This window comes from Cyrtonyx montezumae, unplaced genomic scaffold (genome assembly GCF_038088225.1).
Source record: "Cyrtonyx montezumae isolate F1298 unplaced genomic scaffold, pur_monq_1.0 scaffold_2, whole genome shotgun sequence".
In the NCBI taxonomy this organism is placed as follows: Eukaryota; Metazoa; Chordata; class Aves; order Galliformes; family Odontophoridae; genus Cyrtonyx; species Cyrtonyx montezumae.
This window is the reverse complement of record NW_027071936.1, coordinates 51,291,189-51,303,752: the sequence shown is the minus strand read 5'-3', so window position 1 is coordinate 51,303,752 and position 12,564 is coordinate 51,291,189. Positions and strand designations below refer to the sequence as shown.

At 42.6% G+C, this 12,564-nt stretch overlaps 2 protein-coding genes across 2 annotated transcripts in view; one reads left to right on the top strand and one right to left on the bottom strand.

The window, feature by feature from the left end:
* Positions 1 to 3,809, bottom strand: part of SEL1L3 (SEL1L family member 3) — a 30,622-nt gene extending 26,813 nt beyond the window's left edge. Inside the window, exon 1 of the mRNA XM_065735710.1 lies at positions 3,647 to 3,809. Within this exon, the coding sequence (XP_065591782.1) occupies positions 3,647 to 3,706 (60 nt within the window). The 5' untranslated portion in view covers positions 3,707 to 3,809. The remainder of the gene's footprint in view (positions 1 to 3,646) is intronic.
* A 53-nt stretch (positions 3,810 to 3,862) lies between these two features.
* Positions 3,863 to 7,832, top strand: SMIM20 (small integral membrane protein 20). Its single transcript, XM_065735714.1, has 3 exons — positions 3,863 to 4,130; positions 5,934 to 5,990; positions 7,336 to 7,832. Exons 1-3 carry the CDS (start codon positions 4,022 to 4,024, stop codon positions 7,371 to 7,373), a joined length of 204 nt encoding a protein of 67 aa, XP_065591786.1. The 5' UTR covers positions 3,863 to 4,021; the 3' UTR covers positions 7,374 to 7,832.
* Positions 7,833 to 12,564: the final 4,732 nt, after the last annotated feature.

The following is a 12,564-nucleotide window of genomic DNA, read 5'->3' as shown; positions in this document are numbered from 1 at the left end:
TGAAAAGACACTGTAAAGGTTTAAATGGCAACAACTCCCCTACCACTGACTTCCCAAAGACACATATGCTTCCACAAAACAGTACTTAGAGGGTGTACCCTTCTGCAAATGAATTTAGTCCACTAAGATACTGATTAACACGTCATGCTATTTACACATGTTCCTAGGATCAAGCCTAAAAAATATCTACAAAAAGGTGTTGACATTTATTCGTCATCTCATTGTTCACTTGCACTGCTGCAGCCTGGAATTTCTATCTTTCTCGAAAGTTAGATTGTTTTGTTACCTGCAGGAAAGGCACCTGAGGATCAGGAATGATAACCAAAGCAGATCACTGTGGTTTCTTGAAAATTAATTAGTGTTTATAAAGCATTTCAGAACTTGCTACAGGAATGTTCCTATCTGGAAAATTGACTTATAAATCTGAGCAACAAGTCCAGCAGACAGTACTTACACAGCTTCTGCTCCCTATAGCTATGTGAGTTCTTGGACGTACACAAGGACAAGTACAATACATTCTTTGTGAGTTCTTGGACGTACACAAGGATTATGGTCCACGCTGAAGTTCTTGTATATAAAGCTTCAGACTGCTTCTTTTCTTCCTGCTTAGCAGCCAGTGATTTACTTGATGTGCTGCCAGGGATACTGAGGATTACTGAGCTTGGGGAGCCACCACCATCATCATGCTCCTGCCAGATTTCCTGATCTGCATGAAACATTCCAAACAGTCACCCAGGATGCCAGGGAAGCTGTTAGTTCAGATTACTGAAAATGAGAGGCTCTGCTTTCAGCGACTTTTACTTTTGCAAAGCAAAAACAGAGTGAACTGAAATAGCCTGGATAGATACTTCACATTGGTGAGTTTTTCACTGCAACTCTCAAAATGTTTAAAAACTTGATACAAGTAGTTTGTACATTTCTATCCATAAGATATATGCGCTGTTAACTTGAAGGAAAAGACCTCGCCCCTGTACCAAGATGGGAATCAGTAAATAAAATGAATTGCTTTCCTTTTTATATTTTAAGAATACATCAACACTCCTTGAAAGCTACCCTGACAAAAATATTTTGACTCCTTAACCTGTGAAGCTGTAAATACCAGGAAAAGTTAGAACTAAGCTTACCTGTACTCCATCCTCAATCCTATATATAATTATAGATTTAACTGTGTGACCAAATGTTATTTTTCTCCATTATTTAAAGCAGAAATTGGAAGACATAACGGAGTGAGGGAACTTTTGAATAAAGAAGGTGGGTATCTCTGCTAGCAGCTGGTAGCTCCGGATGACCAGATTTATTCTCAGGTTGTAGACCTTTCTGTATACAAACTGCTTTCCACAAGAACAGCCAAGAGCTCCTTACCTCCTCACGTCCAACATGGGAGGAAGGAAACAAAATGTGCACAGATGCTGCACAAACACACGGAAGCTGCAAGATATTTTGAACAAATAAAAGTACAAACCACACAACAATGCCAAGCTTTTTACAACAGGTTGTGTTTTTCCAGTAACAGCTTTCTTCTCCCTCCATCTTGTTTCCCATTTGATAAAATGGATAAACTTCTAATAAAACTAAATCACTACTTCAGTCATTAGTGGCAAAACACAGTAGAAATACCCATTTGAATGTAACAAATCTATCTGCAGGCAGTGTTTAAATGGTGTGTATTAAGAAGGGTCTACTGAAGGGGATAAAAAAGAATGAGCAGTAGAAGGCTGGTATGCATTGCAAAAGTGAGCATCGCATCCTGGAATAACACACGTCTACAAACACTGATTCAGAAGGTGACAAAACCTTTGTATTTTAAATATACTATTACATGTTCCCTTATTTGGTTCTAGTAACCTCTAAAGAGCACTAATTATGCTATACTTCCTCTACTTAATCAATACCATTCATCTTTATCAAGTAGTTTTTTGACCTTGCAAGAAACAGTACTGGAAAACAGCTTAATCTGTATGATACATCAGAATCCTCCTCGTGACGTGGCCCTCAGATTATTGAAGTAAGCCTATATTTATCACAGGATGTTGAAGTTCTTCAGGTAGACAATACTAAGCATCACATTACTGCTGCTTTCAACATACAGCTATTTACAGTCCAAATGCATACAGAGATGCAGGAGTTGGCTCCCAGCAGACACCGCTTGGGTCTGGTAGGGTTCATTAGCAAAGACACAGCAGTATGTGAACGTGGCCATCTGGCTTCCAACAGAAGGCCGATCCTGGCAGAAACAACACTTGCTTTTTGTGGTGGATATCTGCCAAGGCAGCAAGCACTGCAACCCACAGCCAGCTCTTTCAGAATAAAATCCATGATGCTCCTAGAGCACGTAGGCATTATGTAGAGTGACCATTGATGTGCAGGTCAATCTCAGCTGTGTGCCTTCCCTCAAGCCCCTCTTCTGCAAAATGGCTCCCACAGGTTTATTCCTGCACATTTTCTTGTTGATGTCTGAAGTATTCATTGAGAAATGCACTGCAAAAACGCACGAGGCATGTTTGGATCTGCTGCACCATCACACCCACTGAACCCCTTAGGATGCTCATCCAGGCTGGGGCACAGCATAAAGTCACACCCCACTGACCACTATCCCACTTTGTGGCAAAGACCACGGACAGTCCAGGGTCCCGAGTCTCAGCACAGTCTGCTCCCATCTGGTTGCCTCCCTGCACTTATCTCCAGGCACTGCTGAACGAGTACCTCTGCTCTGCAAGGAGCCCTAGGTCTTCCTTCAGTGCTACCCCAGACAACACAGAGTAGACTGCATCATCTTTGGCTACTGGGAGCTGAGATGAAAGGATTACAAAATGAGTGCAATTATGAGATTTACATGTGAAATTTTACCTGTGCAGTAAACAAGACAGCTATGGCAGATCAAAAATGGCACTGTAGGACAGGCAGAGTTCGGTGAGAAAGGTACAGAGGCTTCACTGTGTGCGGCACCTTAATCACAAAAGCTGCACAGGTTCTGTTCTTGGTTCTTCTCCTTAAACCCACTGAACCTGAGGGCACTAGCCCACGCCATCCTGCCAAGATGTCAGGACTGAATCACAACCATTAGCAGGAAAGTGAGTATTTCAATGGTGAAATCCTATTGAAAAGACTTGGAATTGTGCTTTTCTTAGCTGGAATAAGGTCTCGGCAGGACCAGGGCACACCCCCACAGAAATTACCCACATGATCCTATGGGATCGGGACCAGAGCCTGAGGACAACCACATCCCTGTACCTGTGACCGCCACGTCATGCTGATTTTTAAGTTGTGTGGAAAGGAGACACATCAGGACAGGTGCTGCTCTGCTCCCCGTCAGCATCCGTGTCCCATACATACACGGGGGCTCCAACTGAAGTTCGAGTTCAGCAGAGGATCAAACCGCGCACAGCAGATGCCTTCAGAACGCAATGGATCCCTTCAGGTGTTCTAGCGGCCACACACACGCATGTGGAGGCGATGACAGCGGAAGCCCCACTCCCTCAAAAGCCCACCCGGCTCAGTGCCACCTGCCCCACACGGCGCGTTACAGCCCCGACCGCCACCCGCAGCTCGGGGCCAGGCCGCGGCCACCCGACACCCTCCTCCTCCCGGGCCGGGCCGGGCCGCCCGAGCTCGGGGAGCCGCATCAGCTGCGCGGGCCGCCACTCACCATGAGGAAGAGCAGGAGGAGAGGAGGAGGGACGCGGCGGGGCTGGGCCGGGGGCCGCATGCTGCCGCGGCGGCTCAGGAGGCGGCGGCGGCGGCGCCCCGCGGCGTGGCGCTGCGCGCTGCTGCCCGGCCCGGCCGGCCCCGCCGACACGGATGCGGCAGATCCGGCTTCCTGGAGGAGGGGCTCGCGCGGCGGCCGCAGGTGCGGGGAGGAGGGCGCGGCGGGGCCGGGGCGGCATCCGGCCGAGGAGGGGCCGAGCGGCCTCGGGGCGCGCTCGGCTGGAAGCGCCCGCCCGAGCGCCGCCTTTGCGCCGTCTCGCCCGGAAGCGGCGGCCGCGGAGCTTCCGTCCCGGCCGTGAGGCGTCCTCGCGCCGCCATGGCAGGGCTGTCCCGCACGCTCGGCATCTTCGGCGGCTTCGTGGCCGTGGTGGGGGCCGCCTTCTACCCCATCTACTTCCGGCCGCTGCTGCTGCCCGACGAGTACAGTGAGTGCCCGGGGCCGGGCAGGGGAGCGGGCAGGGCTTGCAGGGCTCCGGGGCCGCCGTGAGAACGACGCGAAAGTCGGAGCGGTTTGGTGTCAAGGTGACCCTGCGTTGTTGGCTGGCACGCGGCTGGGCGTAACTCGCGGTCGTTCTCTGAAGCGATGTACCGGGAAGCCGTGCGGAGGGGGAGTCGTGCCCGGGCCGGGCAGGACAGCATTTGGGTGTAACGCATCTCAGCCCGTTATCGTGGTGAGGCCAAGCGGTGTGTGCTGTTACTCTGCAGAGGTTTCTAGGAAGAAAAACAAAAAGGGCAACGACGTTATTGATCACCTCGGAAGAACTTTAGCCTCACCTCGGCGGTGGAGTAACGTTTAACTTGCGGGCATCCCAAGTAATTGAAAGAAGCAATGTTTGTGAGGGTAGAAGCTGCCCCAAAGAAGCACTGCTTTAGCACACACAAAGTGGGCGATATGCACTTAGCACACACTCACACTTGCTGTATAATACCTTATTCCGGGCTTCATTTCTCACGTGTGCCTCAAACTGTCCTCAGTCCTCACCTTTGCTAATTTCCTGTGTGCTTTTCTTGATGCTCATCAGCTGTATGAGAGCTGCACAAGAGTTCAGCTGACAGATTGTATCATGGCATTCTGTGGTTGAGTGGAAATATCTGAAACAGATCTGCCGCATCTGTGGTTGAGTGGAAATATTAAATTTAACCTTTAAGGTACAGAGGATTTAATTTTTGGAGTAAACTGTGTAAGTCCCAGTCTTCAAGGGGAAATAGTTTCAAACTAAAAGCGGGGAGACTTAGATTGTACATAAGGAAGGTGTTTTCTACAGTAAGGGTAGTGAAGCACTGGAAGAGGTTACCTGGAGAGGAGGTGGTTGCTGTACCCTCTGGAGACACTCAGGGTGAGGCCAGATGGGGCTGTGAGCAACCTGATCCAGCTGTACTCACCCCTTTTCAGTGCAGGGGAGTTGGACTAGATGTCCTTTAAGGATCTCTTCGAAGTCAGACAATTCTATGATTCTAAGTCCAAGATCTGGATCTTCATCACGTAGTAGCCCTGCAATAAGCAAGAATGGGTTTTACTTCTCTGGAATAGTTCTTGACAACGTATTTTAAAGGTATAAAAAGTTCAGTGGGGTGGGCAAGAGGCTGCTGAAGCCAAGTTTTGATGTTCTGCTTCAAAGATCTGTGGTGGTAAAGCACTTAATTGGAATTGGGAGGAAAGTGGTGGTGGCATTTATTTAGGGTAAAATGATACAATTTTAACAATTTTTCTTATTGAAAGTGGTTGAATCTTCAAAAACATATAATTATATTGTAAATGTCTAATGTGTAACAAACCAGCCCTGGAATAAGCCAGTTGTGTGGAAAATATTCCCCTGAAATTCAGTTTCAAAAAATTTACAAGCAGTGATTTTGTAGATGCTGCCATGAGATCTCCCTGGAACAACCTGAAGGTGGAGATCACCAATTCTGGAAGGAATAAATCCTTAGAGGAGTTTCATGTTAAACATAGGAGGATTATCTCCTCCAGGTAGCAACTGCTTCTTAAGTTAAGGGATCACAATAGGTATTCAGCATTGTTTGTAAAACGTAGTCATTGAGGTAATCTTGTAAGCTCTCAGAACAAACTAGCTCTTAGTTTCCCTGCTAAGTTTGAATACTGCATTCGTGTTGTATACGTGCATACTCATCTGAATTTTACTGTGTGCAGTCCAGAATTTACTTGGTGAGGTCAAGATGTTTTGAAACTTTCTTTTTCTTAATATTGTTCTTTCTGTCTTGTTTTCCAGAGAGAGAACAGTCAATAAATCGAGCTGGCATTGTTCAAGAGAATATCCAGCCTCCAGGTATACTTCATTCATGTGTTTGTACTGTTTTAAAGATTTTGAAGACTTGAATATTTCTATGGATTTAAGTAGTGCTGTGAAAAATGCATACAAAGAGTGCATGTATTAAAAAACAAAAAGAATTCTTACCTTCTTGGGCTAATTCTTCACTTAAAAATTACAGATTTATAAAATCTGTTTTAACTTTCTTGGCCAGTTAATTCAGTTTCTACGGATTCTGTTATCTTCGCTCTTTCTTAACTACTTTGCACACCAGAAAATAACTTTGGCATCAGTTCAGGTTACACCATGAGTGGCCTGAGCTGTAGAAAATAGATTGTTGCATCCTTATTTTATTTTATTATTTTTATTTATTTTATTTATTTTATTTTGTTTTATTGAATGCTGCTTTAGAAGTCAGCTGAAACACAATTTGTGTTTGTGAGCAGTTTTATCATTATCTTCCAGCCTTGTGGGGGACAGAAATATGCAACACAAAGGAAAATTTTGATTTCAGTGCTAATAGCTTTTGAATGCCTGCCGTTACTGACAGAAAGAGTAGGAAAGCATGAGGGGAATAAAAGTAATACTACTCATTTATATATAATTATTCCAAAATTGATAGTTCATAGTCTCATATATAATAGAGCTGGCAAGGATGATATTCCGTATGTAAAGATATGGAATGCTTGTCTTGATGAAACAGTTCGTAATTGTGTATGTTAAAGGGTAACTTAACTCCTATTTTTAGAAAAGCCTAACAGAAACAGCAGGGGAGACTCCAATAGGATTAATGCCATGTCCTTACTGAGTATATCAGTGAAATCATCAATGCCAGGCTGATTTCCAAGAAAGCAACAAAATTTTGAAGAAGAGCAGGCGAGTTATATTGAAATAGAGGTCTTGTAAATCTGCCTTTTATTAAACAGTGAAGAAGATTGGGCAGGCTCATTTATCCAAGATGCAGGTACTTGATGACCAGTCTTCCTCTATATAATCTTTTCATGTAGATTTAGCTGTTGGTGAGAATTTCTGAGATCCAGTATTGGAGTGTGAAATCCAGACAAATTGAAGTGTAAAATAAGATGAGATTCTGGATGGCTTTGTTTTTTTTTCCCCAACAGTATTGTAACACCCTACATGCAGGTACGATTGACTTCTCCACTACCTGAAGTTTTAGATGAAGATGAGGTTGACTTCTTAAATATTTTTCAAGTTTAAGTAGATTTTTGAGCTTAGTGCAGAAAATGTTTTTGAGTTTCATTCATATATATATATTTTTCCATAAGGCTGGAATAGCAAACAAAATTGTTTTTTTCCAAAATTCTAGTTATGAACTGCTGGTATTTTCATATTTGATTTGTAGGGTTAAAAGTGTGGTCTGATCCATTTGGAAGAAAATAATGTTGCCAGCCTGGTGCATTTCAAGGCAGAACTGAAGATGAACTTCAGTTATTTCTTCTTACCCTTAAGTATGCCTTTGGGTGTCACTTGAGAAGAATTCTGAATCTTCTGTGTGGGCACATGAGGAGCAACAAGCGCTACTGGTTGGAAAGCCAAGAGGAAAAAACATCCCAGTTTTGGCAGGGTGCTGTGGTACAATGGATGGACTGCTAGAGAGATGAATGTTTCTTGTGTTTAGAAGTAAAATACTTATTTCCTTTAGAAAAGGGAAGAAGAATTATTTTTGCGGTTCATCTGTAAACGTTTGTAGAACAGGTTAGGAATGGATAAATTCTGCAGGCCATTGCAGTTTCCTCCCTGGTTTGAAAATTTTCTCTGGTTTAATTGTGAAAACACAATAGAAGTTTATGTTGAGAGAGACCGAAGAATATTTGTTCTCTCTGAGGCAGAATATAACATGGTGAGAATTTGTACATTAAAGTTTCTTCTTTTCAAGCCAGTGTGTATTTTTCATTATTTGTCATATATTTTGCAAGCAGGTGTGATGGTTAACCTTGATTGGCTGCCAAGTGGCCACCTAGCCAGTCTCTCATTCCCATTCCTCAACAGGATGAGGGAGAAGAAAGGATGAAGAAGCTCATGGGTCTTGGTAGCATCAGGAAGATTGTTTACTGGCTACTGTTGTGGTCAAAGCACATGTCTCCTCCACGAGTTGCAGTGTGGATATTGGCTCTGGCATGGCTCTCCCCACGCACTGCAGGGGAATACCTGCTCTGGTGCCTGTAGCATCTCCTTGCCTTCCTTTTTCTGACATTTTTTACTGCTATTTCCTCACTTTTTTTTCCTTCATTCTGCCTGTCTTTTCTTGTTGCAGGCTGATCTGTGTCCACTGTGGGTGCATTAGGGGACCAGCTGGGGGCTGTGTGTGACATGGTGCTGCAAACCACCTCCCTCCCCACCAAAACTTTGACAAGTACACCCAGTAAAGTTGGCTAATACTGTTGGGGTGGAAAAGCAGGGATTTCAAAAGATTTGTAGAAGCACCTTTATGGTGAATGTAGTGATCATTTGAACAGCCCAGCAAAGGATTGCCCCTGCTTAAAATCTTTACCCTAATTTGCCTTAATTTAATTGGTAAATTAGGGTTTTGAATAAATGGTGTTTTCAGAGGAAAGAAATAGTCTGTAACCTGCAGTTATGTCTGTATCCCAACCAGTATTTTTGAGTACAAGTGTAGCAACTACATTGAACTTGAATATGCTGTCTTCTTTTCTACATTTAATCTTCAGATTTTGTTGTGAGACAAACATTTTAAAGACCATGGCAAGAAGGCATATGCAGTGAGCATTACTCATTAACAGTTGTTAGTTTTGTATTTTTGTTTCAGATATCATCTGGCTTTCTTAATGGCAGATAAAAGGCTCGTCTTTTACAGTGTTCTTTGCCAAAGCAGTTGTTACTTAATATCCCTTTTCTGCCTTCATCATTCCCCATCAGACACTCATCTTCTGATTTTTCTCATGTCTTTACAATTTTAGGATAATTAATGTCTTTTTTAAATCTTCGGTATTTTAGCTGGAAAAAAATAATTACCAATCTTGCATACCAATACAAAATTTTTAAAACTACAGGGGAAATACTGCAGTAATTCTCAGTGTAAAGTGAAATTTTCTGTTATTGCTCTGGTATTTGCCAGTTGCCTGAAGACTTGCCCATGTGGGAAATCTTTATCCTGCAGCTTGCATCCTGGGCCAAGTGTTGGTGGTGCTTTGCTCTACTCCTGGACACTGGACATGCACCTCTCCATCTCCTAACTGCTTAATTGCAGGGGAGGTTGGAGAGATGGCAAGTTGTGTTCCCCAGAACTCTTTCCCTAGCTTGCTCTGAAGTTTCGCTGCTGTGGACTGCAACAACTGCTATTTTTCAACACAAGCACACAAAGCAGTTGATTAAGTTTACAATCATACAAAATTCTATATAACTATTAGCACTTGGGAAATCTCAGTGTGTCTAATGTGCCAGGGGAATCGATCTGATGGCTTTGTTCTACCTTTACTGATTGTTGTAATGGAAAGCTTGGAACAAAACAGTTGATACAAATGTCTAATAAGAATGTTTTTAAAACAGTTATTCTTTAATATGGACTCACTTAGAAGAAGCAGTTGTTATTGTTTGCAGTTTTCTACACCAAAATAAATTGTGCATTTTCCCTTCTTGCAGTCTAACAATAATTAACTACTCATTTTCTCAGAACTGTGTACATTCCTACTGACCTTCTTCGTGTTAATCTGCAGACACAGCAGTAAATGGAAAGCTGCATTGACTTTTTCTGTGATGCCACACAACCCAAATAGCATGTTTGTTAGTGGAAAGAAATTATTCTCTAGCTTCTGAGAAAGTGCTGCAAAAGATACAGTTTTTATGTAGATAATGTATGATGGGGGGGGGGAGCAAAAAGCAAAGTGCAGGGTAAAGCGCATTAAAGCTCTTTTTAGCATATTAGCCTTGCAAGGAAAATAGTGCAGTGCTTAAGACACTGTCTTGGAAATTAGGACTGTTGTGGTCAGTTCCATGTTCCTCAAGACCTTTTTTTTTTTTTTTTTCTGGCAGCACTTGAATAATTAAGCCTAAGAGCTTCAGTTCTATTTGTAAAATAAAAGTAATAGTACTCCCCTTCCATGCTGTGCATGATGGAGATAAGTACAGGGTTGATTATTTTGATAATAAGGAAACTTTTTCTAGTTCTTGCCTAGGAACTTTTCTTCATGATCATGAAAAAAAGGACTGGGAAATAGATATTTTGGACCCAGGTATTGAAATGTTTAAAGAATCTTTTTCAAAAAGAAACAACAACTGAAATTTGCCAGGGCTTCATATGCTAAAATATGCTTTGGGTACAGAATTTTGTCTTTTTGGAATCAAACAAGAAAGTCATCTGCTTTTCACAATACTGGTGTTTATTTCAAGATCTTCAAATTTGAACATAAACTTCCACATGTAAGTTGAAGTACAACCCAATATGAATGTTACTGCTGTTGCACAAAAAAAAAAAGTAGGGAAATGGACAGCTTTTGCTGTGGGCTCAGGTGTCTGTTCTAAGCAAAGATCTGACAAATTTTCATGTGCTCTGACTTGTCACTTTCCTTGTTTTCTGTAACCGTGGGTCCTACCTTCTGTCATTTGCTCAACAAAGAAACAGCTACAAGTTTTGCTACGTAGTTGAAAGTACTGAGCAGGTGATGCTGAGTACCAGTTAAAAGAAGTGAGGGAGAACTGGAGATACTGCATGAAAAATAATGTTCTGCAGCTCTGGAGGAACACCTTGGAAGTAGGATGCTGTGCATGAAGGGGAGACAGGGTATACTGATCAACTGAATGGACAGGAGCATGAAGGATAAAGGACACGCGTCCATGGGAACCCAGCCTTTGTTAGCTCTACTGCTCAGACATTGGGATACCCTTTTCCTTCTTCTCTGCATACTCCCCAGAAAATTAGAGGTAAACTTTTCTGAAGAAAGTTCCTAGTAAAGACAGTGAAGTTATCATGAGAAGAGAGCATCTAAGCTAAGCGATCTAATATCTTTCACTCCAGCCTACCTTGGGAAGTCAGAAATCACAGAATAATTCAGGTTGAAAGGGACCTCATGCTGAAAAGTATCTTTCAGGTCCCAGGTTGCAGGGAGAGGTGCCTCCTTCACTGTCTGCTTTTTTCTGTAACTCTGTACAGTACAGTATCAAAAATACCAATCAGGATAGAGGAGGAAGATACTCCCATTGCTTCAGCAAAAATTCATGTAGGAGGAGTCCTTCTCAGCCACCCATTCGCTCCCAGAACTGGATGGCTCTGGAAAAGTTTAGGATTGTATCTATTCTTTCAGCTTGGAAGAAGAGAAACCACTGTGGATATCAACTACTTGCTCCATGGCTACTCCTGTGACTTTTGGGGTGCCAGTGATTGTAGCAGGCCACCTCTAGATCCAGATTTCCTCCCCATCTGCAGATAAGAGGAACATTCATACAAGAACACTAACTTGTGCCACTACTGACTGCACCATTAGGAGTCTTCTAAAGTCTGGAAAGCAGGTAATCTTAGTAACAGAATCTTCATTATCTGCTTGTAGCTTCTTCTGAAATAAGCTCTCCATTACACTGGTCCTTCTTATAGTCATCCTGTGAGTGGCTGGCACAGGCTTGCTAGATGTTCCAACAAAGAATTGCTCATGGTTCAGTCCAAAATCCAACGTCCCACATTAAGAACTTGTGGTGTGTTACTTTCCCTTGCATTTTCTGTGTGCTTTTAATACGGGTTATGTGATTTGATGGCCTCTTCTGCCTGCCTACCTGTCTCTGCCTCTGGGTCAAAGCAATGATGCCAGCAGCACCACTAGCTGAAGGAGCCTCTAAGGAGCTGGGTGTGATCTACAGAAGGTATTCCCATGCATTGTCTGCCATTTCTACTAACCTGTTGCAGACTTCCTCATTTTTTTTTCAGCTGGCAAGTCTTTAGTTCATAACAAAAACTTTTATTCTGTATTTCACCTAGTACAGTTAATTTTTGTCCCTTAGTTATCATTCTAGCTATTTAAAGTATTTTGTGTAGATTGCTTCCCAAATAATTTAATCTGAACATTCTATTACTGTTATTTTTTGTGATGAACAACTATATTTGTCCTTGGACAGCTCTTTGAGGAACACCACCAACATCCCTCCAGGCCAGTGACTTCCGTTTTTGTCATTTCTGCTTTAGCTATTTCTGTGCTTGGCTTACAACTCTTGTAACTAATTGCTTTCCCTGTAGCATCATTTAAATGCTTTGCTAATGTCCAGATAGAATATATATCCCCTGAATTTTTGTCTTGCTAACAAGTTGATTAAGTAGCAAGATTAATATTCTGACATGTTCACTTCTGGAATTTTGATTTGTATCACCATTTTTCATTACTCCAGAGATTACCTGGTTTTATATTTTGTTTTGTTTTGTTTTCTTCTTTTTTCTTGAAATAATAACAGCTAGGTAGAAATTCTCCAAAAGGAATCACATGTACTTGGACATTGTCCTGCTCTTCTTGTCCGGATGGACCATAATGCATATAAAGTGAAATACTGGAACTGTTAGAACTGACTAAACATTGTGTACATGACCTGCCTTTCCAGCCTAAGGAGAGATGTTTGCTGCTATTGGCTGTTTTCA

Excerpts from the sequence above, each read along its gene's own strand:
- SMIM20 (XM_065735714.1), top strand. The coding sequence starts at position 4,022 with ATGGCAGGGCTGTCCCGCACGCTCGGCATCTTCGGCGGCTTCGTGGCC. Across the intron at positions 4,131-5,933 it reads GCTGCTGCCCGACGAGTACA|AGAGAGAACAGTCAATAAAT; the intron begins GTGAGTGCCCGG and ends CTTGTTTTCCAG. Across the intron at positions 5,991-7,335 it reads AGAGAATATCCAGCCTCCAG|GGTTAAAAGTGTGGTCTGAT; the intron begins GTATACTTCATT and ends TTTGATTTGTAG.